General features: G+C 37.0%; 1 protein-coding gene across 1 annotated transcript in view; it reads left to right on the top strand.

The window, feature by feature from the left end:
- The window catches only part of DNAH6 (dynein axonemal heavy chain 6), a 291,954-nt gene that overhangs the window by 41,355 nt on the left and 228,748 nt on the right, over nt 1–21,851 (top strand). The window contains exons 5-10 of the mRNA XM_067703886.1: nt 6,188–6,455; nt 13,570–13,704; nt 13,798–13,918; nt 14,592–14,709; nt 18,246–18,414; nt 20,601–20,717. Of these exons, the coding sequence (XP_067559987.1) occupies nt 6,188–6,455; nt 13,570–13,704; nt 13,798–13,918; nt 14,592–14,709; nt 18,246–18,414; nt 20,601–20,717 (928 nt within the window). The remainder of the gene's footprint in view (nt 1–6,187; nt 6,456–13,569; nt 13,705–13,797; nt 13,919–14,591; nt 14,710–18,245; nt 18,415–20,600; nt 20,718–21,851) is intronic.

Here is a 21,851-nt window from a genome sequence, read left to right as displayed (position 1 = left end):
CAAATATTGTTCCAAATTCTTTATATAATTAATCTTCATAGCAACTCTACAAGGTGGGTAGTATTGATATGTCCATTTTACAAATGAGGAAACTAAGGCAGAGTTGAGAAATTTGGCAAAGTTCATATACCTAGTGAATTGTGGGACTGGGATTCAAACCCAAGTAGTTAAACTTCAGAACCCAAGCTCTCATGCATTATGCCTAATGTACTCATCCTCAGAATAACAACTACTCCTGACATTTGTGTCACACATTCTGTGCTAGGCATTGTGCTGCGTGCTTTCTGTACATTAATCTTATTTCATCCTGAAAAAAAGCCCCAGTAAAAAGGTATCCTGTATAGTTGAAAGATGAGGAAATTGAGGTAGAGATATACTAAGGACTTTGCTATTTGATAGTGTTTTGTGATTTGCAGACAGGAAATTCAGAATAATGTCTGATGCTCCATCTTTCAATTCTATGATTTAATCTTCTGTGCAATTTCAATTTTAAAATCATTAGAAATCAATGTACAACAGAGTCCTCCTAAATCCTGAGCATCTTTAGGGTCCGAGAAAAGCCAAGAAAGAGGACACAATGTCTCCTCTACCTAAGTGTTTCCCAGTGTGTATTTCCTGGATCATAAGACCTAAGTGATATTAACAGGTGGATAGTAAAAAGACATGTTCTATGATCATGTAAATTTGAGAAACACCAAGTTAAATCACTGATTCTCCCTCTGGAAGACTTTTTGCCCCCTGGGAGACATTTGGCAACGTCCAGAGAGATTTTTGGTTGTTACAACTGGAAAGAGTGGTGCTGCTGGTATGGAGTGGGAAAAGAACAGGGATGCTGCTAAACAGCTGACGGTTCCCAGGATGGTCCCACACAGTGAAGAATTATCGGGCCCCAAATGTCAGTAGTGCTGAGATTGATAAACCTTGGGTTAAATATGATAATTATGCATTTCTGTCCTGTATAACCAAAGAACCTTTTCTTGTGGGATATCTGTTGGGATTAGGATTCTATGAAATATGGTTATGTGATTTGGGCTGTTAGGACTATAAAAATGTCCAAACTGGGTTCAGGCCATATTACTTTCTAAGTGATCAAGTTGGTTCTCAACTAGTTTCTAAGCCTGTTATGCTAAAGTAATTTTTTAGGCAGCTTTTTAAATTTCAGACTAAAGCTGTTCTGTCCTTTCAGCTAGATCACATATTTAGCAGCCTAGAACAGAAAACACAGGTAAATGCCAGCTTGAAACTTTCTCAAGTGAAAGCATTCTAGTTTCCATGTGAGGTCATAATTATAAAAAAACTCTATAATGAGGCATATATGTTATATAATCAGGAACATATCATTTTGAAGCCATATTATCAGAAACCTCCCCAGGTTGCTTAACACAATGACATTTTTCTTGGGCTAGTCCATGAAGAAATTTCAATCAAGTCAAATGTCAGTCAGCAAGTGGAAACACTACAGGTCCTTAGTATTTTCACTTGGATCATCCATCACTTGGATCATCGGATTGTCTCCCTACCCTTCCTTCAGACACACACACACACACACAGGCACCATTTTGGACCTATGACAATTTAGTGGGTGATTACTTCATTTTATACAGAAATTTGAAGAACCTAGAGCAGTGGTTCTCAGCCTTGGCTGCTAGAATCACCCAGGCCCCACCCCCAGAGTTTTATTTAATTGGTTTGTGGTGGAGCCCAAGCAACATCATTTCTTTAAAACTCATCAAATGTTCCCAATATTCAACGAGAGTTGTAGGCCATGGACCTAGAGCAATTGTTCTCCAGCAAGCCCTAAAGGACTTGCAAAAACATAGATTGTTAACCCCCAAGTTTCTGATTCAGTAGGTCTTGAGGGGGCCTCCGAATTTGCAATCCCCACATGAGGTTGATGCTGCCATTCCAAGGACCATATATTGAGAACCACTGACCCTAGAGCACTCTCTTATTGAAGAAACTTCCGTTTCCTCTTACTTACCATTTTGTTTAATTTTCTAGGTGAAAAGGAGTTACTTATCAGATATTTTACCATTTCTGGTTAATCAAACCAGAAGCAAACCAAGCCATTTCTCTTCTCCAGTTCAGGTTAGATCTAGATGCATACTGAATCATGACATTGACCATAATCAAACAGATTGAGGTTTACAAAAGTAAAACTCAGGAAATAGCTAACTTCTTTCCAGGCACTTGTTTGTTTCCCTTTGTCCAATAAATATGTTCAAATCATAATGACTAAAACTGTGTAATAATGAAAATAATGAGACAACTTAAATTTGCATAGGGCCACGTGAGCTCATCTAATTCAACCCAGTACCTTATAGCAGGTAAGGAATCACTCTCTTGTTTGTAGAAATCAGGATGGGAGAAGGGAACAGGGTGGACAAAGACATATGTATTCATTCTATCACAGCCTAAGCTGGAAACCAGCCTGACAGTTGAAAAGGGCAGTGTGTGCACAGAGAAGGAACTAATATGAGACAGGAGGAGGGTGCCACAAACACCCAGCAGAATGATTTGGATTTAATGATATAAGCAATAGGCTGTTCAGAGTTCTTGAGCAGAAGGGTCTCATGAGACAAACCATGCTTCTGCAGTCTTAGTCCAGTGGATCAGTTTAAAAATGAACAGATGCATTTTCCATCACTGCAAGATGTAACAACAGATAGAGATGCTGTTTGAAATAACAACTCACATTGAGATCTTATTGTTTTAGAAAAATTAAGAATTAATTCCAAGAGGAGAAATCATGTTTTTTAGGCCCCCAGTAGATTTCCTTTGAGTTTTATCTGAAATCGACAAGAACAGGACAATTGATGACCTACCACAATCAGCCATGCAATTCTCTCCACGTGACACATCCTTTTAGACATTAATAGAAGCCTTGAGTCTAAGTTTCATTTCAGATGGACAGAGACAGTTTCTACGGCAAAACAATTTGACAAGGGATTCCATGATTCTACACTGAGCAGCAAGAAAACGCTACAGATATTTTTTTTCCAGTAAAGCATAGTTAAGTGGAATTTTATTCAAGACATTCTTCTCAGTCTGATTAACTTGCCAAGGATCTCTGTTTAGTTAATTGGGTCATAAAGTCATCTTCTTTATCAGCAAAGTAGGAATTTTAGAGCACAGCAATTGAGAAAGTTAAGTTCTCTTTTTACATCTTAAAGGAAGACTAATTTTTCTGGTTATTTCCTCAAAGAAAGGCCTTTATGGTACAAACATCCAAAGGAGACAGCTGAGGGAATTCCCTGGCGGTCCAGTGGTTAGGACTCCGTGGTTTCATTGCCAAGGGCCCAGGTTTGATCCCGGGTTGGGGAACTATCCCTCAAGCTGCACAGTGCCAAAAAAAAAAAGAAAAAAATAATAACAAAGGAGGCAGCTGAAGTTTGAGGCTGAATTCTGAATGCCAAGAGGTGCTGAAAAGGCAGCCATCACTTAGGAGTAGTGGATCAACTCCTGGAACAGCTGAGCACTGAGGTTTGTAGTGTGAGGAATGAAGCACAGGAATCCAAGGAGTATATTTAGGGTTCAACCCCTTGGGAACAAACTGCAAAGTCTAAGGAAAATAGGATTCCAGAGAACTGGGCATAGGCCTTCTTAATTTTTGCAAAGATTTCCGTGACCCCACTGCCCCTTCTGCCTACCAACTGGATTGGGCTAGAAGGAAACCCCTGCTGATCTTCAAGAGAAGCATTTCATTAGAGTAGTGAGGAACAAGCCTAGTTTTCAGAAACTTTAAGAAGGAATGGATGGGGAGGATATGGCCATCATAAAGGAAGTTTAAGAGAAGGAAGAAGACAGGGGATTCTAAGTTAAATGGCAGCAGGGTTGAGAAAAAACTTTCTTTAAACTAAAGGGAAGCTTTCTACAAGTTAAAGAGAAGTTCTGCATATTTTTAGATGCAGAGGAAAAGTAGCCAAATGCCAGGAGAGGTAGAAAAAAGTGCTATGAAACCTCTCCACCTCTGTTTGGGTGAAATCCTGAGAGATACACTCAAGGGGATAAAACACAGTGAAGGTGTGAGATTTTCAAGTTGAAGGTACAAGAGAGAACTCACCTTGTCCCCACCATGTTTTCGTTGTTGTTTATTTGCTTTCAAAAAAAGTTCAGTGGTTACAAACATTATTGTGTATCAGAATCACGCAGGGAACTTGTTAAGCTAGAATCTTTGAGTCTCATACATAGAGATTCTGATTCTGTGTTGGACCCAGAAATCTGGATTCTTAAGCACCCCAAGTGATTTTGATGCTGATGATCCAATCTTTCAAAAAGACTCTCATGTGGGCTTCCCTGGTGTCGCAGTGGTTGAGAGTCCGCCTGCCAATGCAGGGGACACGGGTTCGTGCCCCGGTCCGGGAGGATCCCACATGCCGCGGAGCGGCTGGGCCCGTGAGCCATGGCCGCTGAGCCTGCGCGTCCGGAGCCTGTGCTCCGCAACGGGAGAGGCCACAACAGTGAGAGACCCGCGTACCGCAAAAAAAAAAAAAAAAAAAAGACTCTCATGTGTTCGTCTGTCCTGTGCAGAGTAGAGATGTGTAGTAGAGGAAAAGGCTTAGTGGTTTGAGAATGAGAATCTTGAATAGGTAGGAAAATGTAAATAAAAAGGATTTCTTAGTGGTACTGAGCACCAATAAGTTAAAATTCAGTATCATGGACCACATCTGCTACCTTCTAGAAGGGCCTTTAGTAGCAGATAGATTCACACAGGGTGAGTTTTCTAGACACACACCAGGGCCACAGTGAGGTGTTTGTTCTTGCTTTTAGGTTGGTTTGATGATTGATGTTAATGAAACATGTGAAGTTAATTACAGTTTCAAAGACAAGTTGAAATCTCCCACTTTGTAGAGAATCACCTGAAGAATGTCCTAATTATATCTTAAGCTGTTGACAAAGAAAAAAGGAAAAACATTTTAAACATTTTCCATACACCTCACCAGCAACAGGTAATACCTGGCATTTTCCCAGATGTTTCTGGCATGAGTCAACCAGAACACAGACAAAGAGTCCGGCAGTGGCATCAGTTAGGAGCTAAGCAAGTTGAAGTTCTTCTGTTATGGCACTGAATTGGGAGAGCGGCCTTTGAGACTCCCCACTCCACAGCACCATCGGCTCCCCCAGTTCCCTTGTGTGCTCACTTGAACAGCTCTTGCTTTGAGTTTGCTTTCATTCTGGTCCTGTATGCCCTAATTTTAAAAATATTTTTCTTACTCAGTGTTATTAAGACAAAAATAGAGTTAAAACCTAAAAATGATTTTTGCCAATGGTTCGTCATTTTTTGATTAACAGACCCAAAGCATATGAGATTTTGTTCCAACCCCTTAAAAAAAATTTATCATGCATACGTACGTAAATTTGTTTACATACAGCAATTTCAGGGATTTCACAGATGACCTGAAGGCTGTGCTCAAGGGCCATGAACTCCAGGTTCAGAATGCAGAGTTAAGGACTGTAAGAGAAAATAGACGTGGGAAACAGTTGATTTTCACTGGAGTGTTCCCGTCTAAGTTCTTATTTTAAGAAGTTTTAGAGAATCAGCCCTTTCTATTCTCATTCCTTTGTTTCCCACTCCTATTCTTGCTCCTGTTTTTATCCCGTTCTTGCTTTTCTTCTTTACTTGATCAATTTCTTATTATGGATGAGGTTGAAGAATACCCTTGATGAAATAAACAATTTCTTGTTAACGATTATTTTGATATGTGATAAACTGGACATTTTTAAGCTTAATCTGGGTTTTGACTCTAATCTTATCTAGTTCATTTTTTCTTGTTTTGATCTTTCTCATAATTCTGCCAATATTGGGTAGTGTAAAACTCTTTTACACTATTATTATTGAATAGTTTCTGAAGAATCAAAGATAAATAAAAACTTATTTCCATGTAGCGTTCATAAAAATCCATAATTGATTTGTTTTTGTAAAAATCACATTACTGAAACTATCAAGCATATTGCCACAGTTGTGAAATCCTTAAGAGCTATAATAAGTCCAACTGTTGTTAAAAAGCAGCTCCCTTTTCTTGAGTAATTTATTCAATCTAAAAGTAGTCTGTTAGAATATTTTTAATTTTTAAATAATGCTTGTTTTCCAGAAATGTTATATCTTTTTAAAACAGAATAGTAATGCAATTGCTTAATTTTGTGTTGAATACTATATTCACTTGCCCCAATTTTTATTTGTTCAAAGGGTTGTGAGTTATGAGAACATCAGTAAAAATGACTACTATACTATTAGCAAAAATGCAGTAACACATGTTTATAATGATGACATTGAATTTATCGAAATTGATCGATGGGAACAAGAATATCTATATCACAGAGAACTCACTAAGATTCCCGTATTTTCACTTTTCCGGAAATGGAAGGCTTTTAACGTGTGGAAGAAGAATGTCCGCTCTAAAAAAATCAGTGGATGTCGAGAATCTCTACAAAAAGATCTGTTCATTGTTAACCAAGTATGTATTTATTAATCATATTTTAAAAGAATTACTCACAGAAAAACAAAGTATTCGTATAGACTGTCCCTGAAATAGAAGATTTCATCTTTCAAGAGAATTGACAATTTTCATTCTGTTTGTCACTTAAAAGTCTGGTAATCTAGTGTATTTCTACATCTTTTTTTTTTTTTTTACATCTTTATTGGAGTATAATTGCTTTACAGTGTTGTGTTAGTTTCTGCTGTATAACAAAGTGAATCAGCTATATGTATACATATATCCCCATATCCCCTCCCTCTTGCATCTCCCTCCCATCCTCCCTATCCCACCCTTCTAGATGGTCACATAGTACCAAGCTGATCTCCCTGTGCTATGCAGCTGCTTCCCACTAGCTATCTATTTTACATTTGGCAGTGTATATATGTCAGTGCTACTCTCTCACTTTGTCCCAGCTTACCCTTCACCCCCCTCCACCGTGTCCTCAAATCCATTCTCTATGTCTGCATCTTTATTCTTCTACATTTTAACTAGGGTTGCAAAACACTAAAGTATAACAAGAGAGTTGCACAGGTCCCCTTTATTTAGAAGCAGCTTCAGAGGTTTGGATTCATGACCCCCTTTCTTGTTGATCAGGAAAGTTGTATATCCTTTTGAACAGAGCAGGCCAGCAAGCCCTATTACTAATTCTCATTTTTGAGACACTCTGGACTTTATGGTCCAAAATAATTTGGGGGCTTGTTTTCATGGCCCAATAACTCCCAATGTCTCATACATTTTCTTCTATCATGGATTCAGACAGTAGGGAAATTTTAAATATTTACTTTGGAGGAGGGGATTATCATGGAAAAAGAATTATTAAAGGGTAAGTGGCCACATTTAAAATCTGTACTCACTCCTTGAACTTCGACTTGCGGCAGAAGTTTTCTATTTGGCCCCTGGGAATGAGCTGTAACCACCATTACTGTCATGCTCAGTGTCCTCAGCTGTCTATTTTGTGAGACTGGGTCACCTCCCTCTCACATCAGAAGCTTCAAGTTTGCTTTTTACTGGTCATTTTGTTCACTTTGCATATGGTAATCTGAAAGATCATTATCAAGCCATCAGTCACACAATAAAGGAACATTCAAGGAATATGGCTCATATAGGTGTTAGTGCAAAACAGATATGTAAGATGTACCATCTCAGGTCCTCCATCCCATCAAGCGTTCTGGGTTGTGGAAAAGATTCTAATCCTTCTTGACATTGAACTCAACCCCTAGACCTCTAATTTCACTAAGGATCTATCAAGAATTTGAACCTATTTTACTACTTTTTTACCACCTTTCATCTTTTACCTTGTCTTGGACACTATACATTTCATAACTTTATTCCTAGGTAAGTAAAACAGTTCCTCTTGCATTTAACCTGTATCAATTCGTAAGGCTTTTCCTCTTTTTTTAATGTGCTGAGAATTGTCATTCTCTCTGCTCACTATTCATACCAATAGTGCTTTGACCTTGACAATATTTTCTCTTTAATGTAGCCCAAGCAGACTAGAAAGTTCTCATCATTTTAATCTTAGGTTGACGTAACTAATTGAGCCATTGTGTTGGTTTAAATATCTATTAGATGCTATCATTATCCACACACTTACCACTAATCTTTTATTTACAGTGAGTTAATTAAGGGGGTTGATTCTTTTAGACTATGTTGAAGGGATAAATGTGGAGCTGTCCTTGAAATTTTTCTATTTATGATTATTTTTAGTAACCAACCTTATTGGCATCTGTGCCCACATTTCCTAATAACAACTTTATTGAAGTATGATTCATACAATTCATTCTTTTAAAGTATACAATTGAATGGTTTTAATATATTCATAGAATTGATCAACCATCACCACAGTCTATTTTAGAACATTCCCACCATTCCAAAAAGAGTGATCAGCATCACTCTCCATTTCTCCCCAATGCCCCCAGACCACCCCCTGCCCCAGCTCTGGACAACCACTAGTCTATGACTTTTCTCTCTTGATGTGCCTAATCTATTTCATATAAATTCATTTCATATAAATAGAACCATACAGTATGTGGTCCTTTGTGACTGGCTTTTTTACTTAGCATAATATTTTGAAGGTCCATCTATGTTGTAGCATGACATTTCTTTTTATTGGTCAATAATATTCACTTGTATATATATATATATGTTTTATTTATCCATCCACCTATTGATGGATATTGGCGTTATTCCACTTTTTGGCTTTATTATGAATAAAGCTGCTATGAATATTTGTGTACAAGTTTTAGTCTAGACATATGTTTTTATTTCTTTGGGAGTGGAATTGCTAGGTCATTAGTAACTCTGTGTTTAACATTTTGAGGAACTGCAAAACAGTTTTCCAAAGCCACTGCACAATTTTACATTACCACCAATAGCATATGAAGGCTTCAGTTTCTCCATATTCTCACCATTACATCTGCATTTTTCATTATAGCTTTTCTTACTGGTTGTGAAGTGGCATTTCATTGTTGTTTTGATTTCTATTACCCTGATGACTAATGATGGTGAGCATCTTTTCATGTGCCTTTTGGCCATTTGTATATCTTATCTGGAGAACTGTCTATTCAGATACTTTGCCCATTTTTAATTAAGTTACCTGTATTTTACTATTGAGTTGTAAGAATTCTTTATATATTCTGGATACAAATCCCTTATCAGATATATGATTTGCAAAACTTTTCTCCCATTTTATGGGTCTTTGCACTTTCATGATCGTGTCCTTTGAAGCATAAAAGTTCTTAATTTTGATGATGTCTGTTTTGTCCATTTTTTTCTTTTGCTGCTTGTGTTTTTGGTATAAAAATCTATTGCTTCATCTCAGGTCACAAAAATGTAGCCCTATATTTTCTTCTAATAGTTCTATAGTTTTAACTCTTACATTTAGTTCTTCAATCCACCTCAAGTTAATTTTTGCTAATGGCGTGAGGTATGGGTTCACCTTCATCCTTTTGCTTGTGGCTGTCCAGTTGTCCCAGCACCATTTGTTGCAAAGACTATTCTTTCCGCCTTGAATTGTCCTGACACCCTTGTCAGCAACTGCCTGTAAATATGAGGATTTCTGCACTTTCAATTTTTTTCTGTTGATCTATATCTATCCTTATGCCAGTACCACACTATCTTGAGTACTGTAGTTTAGTAGTAAATTTTGAATTTAGGAAGTGTGACTTCCCTGGGCCTCTTGAATTTCCACATGAATTTTAAGATCAGTTTGTCAATTTCTGCAAGGAAGCCAGTTGGGATTTTGATAGGGAATGCTTTAAATCTGTAGATCAATTTAGGAAATATTGCCATTTTAACAGCATTAACTTTTCTAGTCTATGAACATATAATCCTTTTCCATTTATTTAGGTGTTCTTCAATTTCTTTCAAAAATGTTTTGTAGTTTTCAGAGTATATATTTTACATTTCTTTTGTCAAATTTATCCCCAAATATTTTATTCTTTTTGATACTATTATAAATGGAATTGTTTTCTTAAATTTCATTTTGGATTTTTCACTTTATATATGTAGAATATATATTTATTAGAGAGTATATATGTGTATTCTATACATATATGTGTATTCAATGCACATATATATTCTACAATACATATAAAGAATATATCTAAAGGATATATGTATAAATGTATATAAAGAGTGTGTGTGTATATATATATATATATATATATATACATATTCTATATAGCAATACAATTGACTTTTTTTCTTTAACATCTTTATTGGATATAATTGCTTTACAATGGTGTGTTAGTTTCTCCTTTATAACAAAGTAAATCAGTTATACATATACATATGTCCCCATATCTCTTCCCTGTTGCACCTCCCTCCCTCCCACCCTCCCTATCCCACCCCTCTAGGTGGTCACAAACCACCTAGCTGATATCCCTGTGCTATGTGGCTGCTTCCCACTAGCTATCTATTTTACGTTTGGTAGTGTATATATGTCCATGCCACTCTCGCACTTTGTCACAGCTTACCCTTCCCCCTCCCCATTTCCTCAAGTCCATGCTCTAGTAGGTCTGTGTCTTTATTCCCGTCTTACCCCTAGGTACTTCATGACCTTTTTTTTTTTTCTTAGACTCCATATATATGTGTTAGCATACGGTATTTGTTTTTCTCTTTCTGACTTACTTCACTCTGTGTGACAGACTCTAGGTCCATCCACCTCACTACAAATAACTCAATTTTGTTTCTTTTTATGGCTGAGTAATATTCCATTGTATATATGTGCCACATCTTCTTTATCCATTCATCTGTTGATGGACACTTAGGTTGCTTCCATGTCCTGGCTATTGTAAATAGAGCTGCAATGAACATTTTGGTACATGACTCTTTTTGAATTATGGTTTTCTCAGGGTATATGCCCAGTAGTGGGATTGCTGGGTCATATGGTAGTTCTATTTGTAGTTTTTTAAGGAATCTCCATACTTTTCTCCATAGTGGCTGTATCAATTTACATTCCCACTAACAGTGCAAGAGGATTCCCTTTTCTCCACACCCTCTGCAGCATTTATTGTTTCTAGATTTTTTGATGATGGCCATTCTGACCAGTGTGAGATGATATCTCATTGTAGTTTTGATTTTCATTTCTCTAATGATTAATGATGTTGAGCATTCTTTCATGCGTTTGTTGGCAATCTGTATATCTTCTTTGGAGAAATGTCTATTTAGGTCTTCTGCCCATTTTTGGATTGGGTTGTTTGTTTTTTTGTTATTGAGCTGCATGAGCTGCTTGTAAATTTTGGAGATTAATCCTTTGTCAGTTGCTTCATTTGCAAATATTTTTGCCCATTCTGAGGGTTGCCTGTTGTCTTGTTTATGGTTTCCTTTGCTGTGCAAAAGCTTTTAAGTTTCCTTAGGTCCCATTTGTTTATTTTTGTTTTATTTCCATTTCTCTAGGAGGTGGGTCAAAAAGGATCTTGCTGTGATTTATGTCATAGAGCGTTCTGCCTATATTTTCCTCTAAGAGTTTGATAGTTTCTGGCCTTACATTTAGGTCTTTAATCCATTTTGAGTTTATTTTTGTGTATGGTGTTAGGGAGTGTTCTAATTTCATACTTTTACATGTAGCTGTCCACTTTTCCCAGCACCAGTTATTGAAGAGGCTGTCTTTTCTCCACTGTATATTCTTGCCTCCTTTATCAAAGATAAGGTGACCATATGATGTGTGTGGGCTTATCTCTGGACTTTCTATCCTGTTCCATTTATCTATATTTCTGTTTTTGTGCCAGTACCATACTGTCTTGATTACTGTAGCTTTGTAGTATAGTCTGAAGTCAGGGATCTAAATGATATATGTATAAATGTATATAAATAGTGTATATATATATATATATGTATACATATTCTATATAGCAATATAATTGACTTTTGTATATTGAGCCTGTTTCCTGAAACCTTGCAGAATTTATTATTGACTCTAGTAGCTTGATTGTTTTGTATGTGCTTGTGTTTCAATTAATTAATTAATTTAATTTTTATTGAGGTATAGTTGATGTATAATATATATTTCAGGTGTACAACATAGTGAATTTTTAAAGATTATATTCCCTTTGTACTTATTATAAAATATTGAAATAATGCTAATGCTTATCACTTTCAATGGGCACTCTTGATATACCAGCCTAAGAATGAACCATCTAACCCAGATTCCATCGGAAATTTGCAAACAGCAGAAATAATGATGGGAGAAATAAACAAAACACCTTCAGTCTCTCTTACATTCACAACAGCTTTCACGTTTGTCCTTTATGCTGACAGCCAGATATTTAGGTTAGGCCAAAGTAATTTCTTAGATTATATATATTTTTTCTTCCTCCAAATTCCCACTGTCAAACTCTAACTTTTTGGCAGACCATCAATACCAGTTTTGCTGTCCACCTGGATCCTAGCTATGTATCCCTTTACTAATAGAACTTATATTTTTTGGCTCAAGGACTTTTTCTCCAGAGTACACTGGACTTTCTTGCTTTCACTGCCACATTTCAATTACAGACTCATTCCTACTCATGTACTCATGTTAATTTATTTAGTATCTTATCTCAATTCGGAGGCATAGCCTCTAAACTTCTGCTTCTTTTTTTTAAAATTAAGTATAGTTGATTTACAATATTATATTTTTGCTTCATTTTTATCATGAAAATTTCTCCATGAGATGAATCTTAAGGGCTATATGACTTCCTAGATGTTTTGTCACATAAATCTCTTCATTGAGGACTCTACTAATTTTAACTTCCCCTTATTTGTACTTAAAAAAAATAATTAAAGCACTATTTCATGTTGATCTGAATGACTATTGGTTGTCCTATTTTGGAAACTCCTAGAAAAGAGTCCAAGAGTGTGCTATATATAACACTTAAACCAGTGTCACATATAAATAAATTTAAGTTAACTTTTAAAAAATATAATGTTATTGTTCCTCCTTTGATTAGATTAGAAGTGAGGGTGAATGACCTAGAAACAATCTTGGAACATGTGCCTTCAAAGCCACCACCCTAAAACCCTGATTTATGATGATGGCATAGAGGAAGATTAAATTATATTATGTGACATTATTCCACAAATACTTCCACTCATTCTGCCAGCCCACATTGCAAGGTAGACTCTTAATAGTGACTGTTACCCACTGAAATTTTAAAGTTAAAATTTGTCTTTGTTCTATATCATAACCTCTTAGATCAATAGATAGGCCCATCCATTATCCATTATCATTATCATGGTGACTGGACATTGTAAAGTCCTAAGGTAACACTAAGAATCTTTTAATAGCTGTTAGCCAAACCTAGTGAAATTTAAGATATTTCCCCATCCTCTGTTACTTGCCCTCAATTTCATGGTTAAAAGACATGTATTCAAAATGAAAAGAAAGGACTTCAGACAAATTAAATCTGATAATTCAAAGAATACTTTCAGAACAAAATTTCAGAAGTGTTCCTTTTCAATGTACGCACTTTGTAGCTGTAGCTGAAATTAACATATAGAGCTATTTATTTTCCTTAATTAGCATTCTTGCTTTCCCAATATTTTTATACTTCTAAAAGGCAAAGGTTTTGTTTTTTTTACTAAATAATGATAAATTTCTATTTTCATTTAGTATTTGCGACCAGCTCTCCTTAAAATAAATGAATTGTGTTATCAATTGAGTTTTATGGGACTTTGTTATATTGAAAAATATCACACTTACACCCTGCAAGAATTTAAAGTTGCACAAGCCGTATGGCTAGAGGAGGTGAGGAACTTTGTCTACAAGTTTCAAGAATTTTTTTTTTCCCTATTACTGATACTTTGGTACCACTAATGATACATATTTATCAACGTCTAGGTGACAGGGCGCCTAGAAGAATTTCGAAACGAGGCCAAAGAAGTGGTCAGAAAGGCTTGTCGAGTTGCTCTGTGTGCTGCAGGATTTATGCCTGATGACTGTGCATATGAACTTATTGAGGGTATGAAAGGGAAAGAACTCCAACAGATCAGAAGTGGTGGCTTTCCGAAATGTTAACTCGTTTTCATTCCACTTTTCTATTTTAAATAAGGACCCTATTTTTCAATTCTTCCAATCTTTGCTTGATAGATTATAAATTCAATGTATATTGTAGAAGGGGATAAAACAGTAAGTACCACAACTTCCTTGCATTACCCTTGCTTGTGTATAGTATTTCTAAACTGGTTACAGGACCTTTATTTCACAAGCGTTTTATAGTGGACTCAGGGCCTCTCTGCTTAAACGTACGTCCAACCTACTAGTACAGACAATAGGTTTGTTAAAATTAAGGGACTGGATGGATCTCAGAACTGGCCCCAGCTGGTAGGGACTCTAAAGGATAATTTTATGCAGGCAGAAAAGGAGGGTAAATGTGTTCCTGGAAAGAGGTGGCACGGGACAGAAATCAGATCCTGTTAAAGAAGATGTTAGTAAGCTGTCTAGAGGCTTTTGTTAAGTTGAAATCCTTTGATGAGGAATTTGTTTGGATAACTGGGCTGTTTTCTGGAGTCTGAAATAGCTCATGAACCAAAGCATTTTGTCATTTTTGAATTTTACTTGTCTCTTAATCCATATTGAAAGAAATGGAGTTTTTACACAAGAATTCTTGTCTTTGTGTCTTCTGTTGTTCTTAGGTCACTGTAAAATGCCAGAAAGCGGAAGTCTCATTGAGTTGCCTACTTCTGGAGACTCCAAGAAAATGACATACACAGAGCAGGCCAGCAAAAGGCATCACTGCATGAGGCTAACATGGTAAATTGTTATTCTTTCTTTCAAGAAAAACTAGAGCATCCATCCTTCTCAAGTTTCATTAAAGTTAAAGCCATCATCACAGGATTCACTAGTGACAAGGGATTTGGAGGACACAGTAACCTGAATGCAGGCTCCAGAAGCCTGCCCTTCCAGCTGCCACCTAGCAAAGCAGCCAGAGAAGGTGGAGGGCATGTCCAAGGCCAAGAGCTCCTCTTTGATCACTAAGGCTTTGTTTCCCTCTAGCCCAGCCAGGAGCACTGGGCAGGCTGTAGTAAGGAGAAGTCAGGCACACAGAGATTTGTGGGCCTCCTGGAGTGGATCTAGAGGGTCAGCTCCACCTGTCTGGTCCCTAAAGAGCTACAGGCAGCTGCGTGGCCACACAAAGTTCCACCCTCTTCCTAAGGCAGGTTGCCACGGACAGACCAGGGAAGAAAATCCACCTTCCAGGATCTCACCAGGACCTTCCACCTGCTTACCCAACTGGGTCTTGCCATTGTCCCAGAGTTTGGATTCCACGTCATTCTAAAACCTCATCACTGCAACTAACTCTTGCAAACAAAATCACCAAACATTATCTGAAGAGTTGTATGTGGCACTAGAAAACACTGATGACTGTTACTCCGTGCTCACTAACTTGGTCCACATTTTACAACCATTTAATAAATCTTAATTGTGCCCCAGTTTATATGTGAGATAATCTGGTAGTAATGTCTGTATTGCAACAGAAGGCAGTGAAGCAGTCCTGAGGCCACTATCATAGGCTAGAGGCCCTTCAGGCTCCACTTAAGCAGCATAAAAAGTTATTTCAAATGCCTTGCTGACTCAGTTTACATTCTAAGCCCTCAAGTAGGGAAACATTAAATTTTCATCTTTGGGTTAGCAATTGCTGTCAAACAACATTTATTCAATAGCAAAGATTTTATTACCATTAGAATGTAAGTCACAGACATATGCTTACTGATTTCTTCTTTAAAGCATCTTTAAAAAAAATCTTATGGCCCCTAATGAGCTATGTGCTTTTTTCATAACTATATTGCTCATTAAATATCCTACTGAATGGTTAGAATGCCTAGCTAAATTGATGCTGTATATTTGAGTATATTTGTGTTTTAAAGTGAAGAGTGTCTAAGAACAACTGTTCTGGACAATTAATCTCTGATATTGTAATATAAATGGAAAGTCAAAGAGAAATTATGATATTTAAAATTTTAAATATTTGCATTAGAGTCACTTTCAAAAATAGGTAGTAAGTATAGAAAATTGAAGCAGTATTGTTTTTCTTTTTTTTATATTTCAATACTTTAATCTACAGTTACAGTATTTCACTTTTGTCAATTATTTGTTCCAATAATGTCCTTTAAGACATTTTGTTTTCTCTCCAAGAAATGATACAGTTCAAGATCATGTAGTTGTCATGTCTCTAATCTCCTTAACCTATGCTTTTTAGCTTTTCTTTGTCTTTCATGGTAGTGAGATTTTTGAAGAATACAGGCCAGTTGTTTTTTCAGATGTTCCTCAATTTGGATTTACCTACTAAAAACAGTTAGGATTTGTTTGCTGTTTCTCCCCCTAGACAGAGAGCATATAGTGAAAGTACTTGGATTACTCTCTGCCCTGCTCAGTTTGGTTATGTTACACATTTGAAATACAGTTAATTGGATTGATTTGGTTTGTTTGCATTTACTTTAATGTTGTTTTCCCCCATTCTTGTTGGTTCACTTTTATTTTACTGAATATGTAGAATATCAGGATGACTTCAAAACTCAAAACTATACCAAAAGGCATTACTCAGAGATGTGTTCAGTCCCTTCTCTTTATATCCAGCTCTAGGCAACCAAGATCTGATTTCCTTCCCTATAGTTTTTGCCTTTTCCAAAATGTCATATGAACAGATCTATATAATACATAGTCTCTTGTGTCTTTTACTTAGCATGCTTTCGAGATTCATCCATATTCCGTATCAGCAGTTCATCCTTTTTTAGGTATTAATTTCTTTGTTTCTTGCCATAACTTGGTAGATGCTGTTGTCCTCATTTTACAGATGACAAAACGATGCACAGATTAGTTAAATAAGCCCAGGTTCGCACAGGGAGAGTAGAGCCTGGATTTGAACTCTGGCAGTTTGATTTTTTTTTTTTAATTTTGAGATAATCATAGATTTGCAAGAAATTGCAAAAAACGAAGTGAAGAGAGGTTCTGTGTACTCTTCACTTAGTTTCCCTCAGTGGTCACATCTTACATAACTATAAATATAATATAAAAACCAGAAAATTGACATTGTATGGTGTACAGTGTATCATGTTATCACATGTGTAGATTTGTGTAACTACCACCACAATCAAGATACAAAACTATTCCATCACTGTAAATATTGCCCGCATGCTACCCCTTTATAGTCATACTCACTCCTTCCCCCCCCCCACCATCCCCAATCTTTTTTTTTAACATCTTTATTGGAGTATAATTGCTTTATAATTGTGTGCTAGTTTCCGCTGTATAACAGCTATACGTATACATATATCCCCATATCTCCTCCCTCTTGCGTCTCCCTCCCATCCTCCCTAACCCACCCCTCTAGGTGGACACAAAGCACCAAGCTGATCGCCCTGTGCTATGCGGCTGCTTCCCACTAGCTATCTATTTTATGTTTGGTAGTGTGTATATGTCCATGCCCCTCTCTCACTTCGTCCCAGCTTACCCTTCCCCCTCCCCGTGTCCTCAAGTCCATTCTCTACGTCTGTGTCTTTATTCCTGTTCTGCCTCTAGGTTCTTCAGAACCTTTTGTTTGTTTTTTTGTTAGATTCTGTATATATGTGTTAGCATATGGTATTTGTTTTTCTCTTTCTGACTTACTTCACTTTGTATGGCAGACTCGAGGTCCATCCACCTCACTACAAATAACTCAATTTCGTTTCTTTTTATGGCTGAGTAATATTCCATTGTATATATATGCCACATCTTCTTTATCCATTTGTCTGTCAATGGACATTTAGGTTGCTTTCATGTCCTGGCTATTGTAAATAGTGCTGCAATGAAAATTGTGGTACATGACTCTTTTTGAATTGTGGTTTTCTCCGGGTATATACCCAGTAGTGGGATTGCTGGGTCATATGGTAGTTCTATTTGTAGTTTTTTAAGGAACCTCCATACTGTTCTCCATAGTGGCTGTATCAATTTACATTCCCACCAACAGTGCAAGAGGGTTCCCTTTTCTCCACACCCTCTCCAGCATTTATTGTTTGTAGACTTTTTGATGATGGCCATTCTGACTGGTGTGAGGTGATACCTCATTGTAGTTTTGATTTTCATTTCTCTAATGATTAATGATGTTGAGCATTCTTTCATGAGTTTGTTGGCAATCTGTATATCCTCTTTGGAGAAATGTCTATTTAGGTCTTCTGCCCATTTTTGGATTGGGTTGTTTGTTTTTTTGATATTGAGCTGCTTGTATATTTTGGAGATTAATCCTTTGTCAGTTGCTTCATTTGCAAATATTTTCTCCCATTCTGAGGGTAGTATTTTTTTTTCTTTTCAAGCTTTATTCGTCTAAATGACTATCTAATTGAGAACACAATGCATGTCGTAACAGTAAATTCTACTAGCTACCTTTTGGATTATCTCACTGATAAGTTAAAACAGACACCTTCAGCAGATGTCATTCAGAAATGGATTACAGAAGAGAAGCCTGAAGTCGCTGATAAAAAGGTATATTCAGACACAATTAAGAAAATTCATTGGTCAACATTTATTGAGGAGTCCTTACTATGCACTGTGAATTATGCTATTTTCTGTGTACTGGAAAAATAGGAGAAATGCTTAGAGAATTTCACAGTATAATCAGAATCTACCATACACACATGAAATGACAGAATGAAAATCAGCATATCAGCAAGTATCTAATAGCAGAGAAAGCATCCATTGTGCTGAATATTACAGTCTCTCTCACAGGCACTTGCTAAAGGTTCCTCATGTGTTCACTCAATAAATATTCCTTAAGTATCTACTATGTACCAATCCCTATGCTGGGTATTGGGTACATGGTGATGAAAAGCATAGATAGAATACTTGCCCCCAAGAAGCTTACAGTTCAGGGGTCATCGTGAGCATGAACTGGCAGAGAGAAGCAGGGAAGGTGGTATAAATCAAAGATAAACAATGGTTTAGAGGCGAGGAGGAGCAAATCATGGGAGCAAACCTTTGTGCTTTCAGTGAAAAACCTCTTAGGAGGATGTTGGTCTTAGAAACACAGAGTAATGTGAGACATTTGAGATTAAATGCACAAATCTGTGCATTCTAACATAGCTTATCTGATAGCCCAATAAGCTTTTCCCCAGCTCCATCCATGACAGATACCCAAACACATAGCAAAACATGCATATCTGGTTTCATCAAGCTTCCTACCTTCATATCTCTGCTTCCCCCCAGGAGGCCCAATATGCAGTTTCAAGGCCTGTCACTCTTTGCCATAGTTTTCCTTTTCTCCAAAAGTTGAATTTTAGCTGCATACTCCTTTTCATTACTTTCTCTCCTTCCCTATTCTCAATTCCTTTTTTTCCTCAATACTACCACATTTTGAAAGTAACATTTATCTTTCTAATTATAAAAGTAATATATGCTAAGTGCAGAAAATTTGGAAAACACAGAAGTATACAAAGAAAAGCATCCTCTGCTATACCAAGTTAACTATTTCCAAGGGGGAAAGAAAGGAATCATACTTTACTTACTGCTTTATCACCTACTTTTTCCACTTAGCAATGTATTATGAAAAATCTCCCTAATCAGTATGTATTTGTTCCATATAACATTCTCACATAGAAATGTATTATACATCTTGTAAATAATTTTCTATTATTGATCACTTTCTCACTAGTCCAAATAATGCTGCAAAGAATATCTTTGTCTATACATTTTTCATACATCTCTGATTCTTCCCCTTAGAAGAAATTCCTAGATGTGGAATTGTTGGATCAGAAATATGCTCACTTGTTAAGGCTTTTGAAACTGATGCATAACTTTCTAGAACGTTTTGTGTCATTTTACAGTCTTCCTAGCAATGTTCGAGAAGGAGCCTTTGGCCATATGCACACTAGATATTATCATTCATTTCAGTCTTTGTCCATCTGATGGATGTAAAGTAATATGTCACTACTTTTATATGTTATATTCCTTTAACTGCCACCACAGTACGGGGATAAGAGTATAGGTCTCATGATGAGAAAGACCTGGGTGTCAGTTCTGATCTGCCACTTACAAACCAGTGTGTCCTTAATGAAATGTCTTACCTTCTCCAGATCGTAGTTTTCTCATGGGAATAAAAATGACGCCTGCTACATATGATTGGTGTGGGATTTACATGAATAGTTAGCACTGCCTGGCACACAGTAAATACTCAATAAATGTTACTGAATAAACTATTAATATCTTGAGGAAGAGAAGGAGGAGGATGTTGATTGATATTTCCTTTAGAAAATGTCAGATTACGCCCTTTGCCCATTTTTCTATTTAAATATCTTTCTATTTAATATCAATTATGATGTTATTAGTATATATTTCTATTGACTATATCAAGTATATTTCTATTTAAATATAACCAACCTTCTATCTGCATTACTATATACATTACTGATATATTTTTCCAGTTTGTTGTTTGCCTTTCCACCTTGTTGATAGTGTTTTTACAAGGAGAGAAGTTTTACACTGCCATGTAGTCTTTCCATATTTGCCTTTATTTTTTAATTTCTATGGTAGTATTCTTTGAAAGACATGCCAACATTATAACATCAGCTAATTGTGTAAGCTTAAGTTTATGTGCCTTCTGTAATACAGAGGTTTTTTAAATTTTAGACCTTGGTACCTATATCTTTATAACACTGCAGAAGTGCTCATTTCAGGGGGCCCCCGTGTTGGAGAAGCAGGAAGAAGATGAATCTCTCATTCCCATGTTTGTCACAGAACTGATTTTGACAGTCCAGTCACTGCTCTTTGAGCCTCCTTTGGAAGATTTTCTGGTATGTGTTTCCTCCTATAACATCCGTGTATAAATACCTTTCTGGAAAATGAAGCAACTGTTCTACTGTCACATGGTTGGCAGGGTTGCTATTGTCCCTTCTCCAAAATGATCGTAAGGAAAAGACAAAGCATTGTTCTGCACACAGCATGGCATCTACCTAAAAGGTATCTGAAAGTTTAGCACATTTTCTTTAACTTGAGACAGACTAGGGGCTTGGTAGGGTACACCACCGAGAGAACAGAAGCTATACAAAATGTAAAATTGACTAGAGGCATCCCTCCAAGAAATCACTGTGTTGTAAGTACCATTTTTGAAATCTTTTCAAGTATGTTGCATCTGAGCGTTGTTTCGGTATCGACTGCTGTGCCGCAAATTACCACCTATTTGGCAGCTTAAAGCAACAGCCATTTATTACTTCAGTCTCGCGGGTCAGGGATCTGGGCACTGCTTAGCTTCTTCTCCGCTTCAGGGCCTCTCCATGCAGGCTGCCCTTCGGGGATTGTCTGGGCTGAGGTCTCCTTAGAGGCTTGAATGGAGAAGGATCCACTTCCAAGTTCCCTCAGGTGGTTGAAAAAAATTCATCTCTAAGCAGCTATGGGATTGAAGTCCCTGGTTTCTTGAGGGAAGTCCAGTGGGCACCACCCTTAGATCCTAGGAACCACCTATAGTTCCTATAGTTCATGTGGCGAACTCTATAAGCAATTTACAATATGGGTGTTTGATTCTTCAAGACCAGCTGGAGAATCTCCTTTGAGAAGGGCCCAATCCCTCTTTTAAGGGCTTTCACTTGATTCAGACAGGTCTACCCAGGATAATCACCTTTTGGACTAACTCAAAGTCAACCTAATTATATCTGCAAAGTCCCTTCAGCTTTCCCTGTAATATAACATAATCATGGCTGTGGCATCCCATTACATTCACAGATCCCCCCATACTCAAGAGGAGGGGATTACACAGGGCATGTAAACCAGGGAGAGGGGATCTTAGGAGCCATCTTAGGGTTCTGCCTTCCCCATTTGGGTACAGGCATAGATTAATAAACCAATCAGAGTCTATATTTTCTGCCCTTAGCTGTGTATTGGTACAAAAGCACTAGTAGTCAGGATCTCTAGATTCTAGTCTTGACTCAGAA

This window comes from Pseudorca crassidens, chromosome 14 (genome assembly GCF_039906515.1).
Source record: "Pseudorca crassidens isolate mPseCra1 chromosome 14, mPseCra1.hap1, whole genome shotgun sequence".
Taxonomy (NCBI): Eukaryota; Metazoa; Chordata; class Mammalia; order Artiodactyla; family Delphinidae; genus Pseudorca; species Pseudorca crassidens.
The sequence above is the reverse complement of the archived record's forward strand: the minus strand, read 5'-3'. Positions and strand labels throughout refer to the sequence as shown.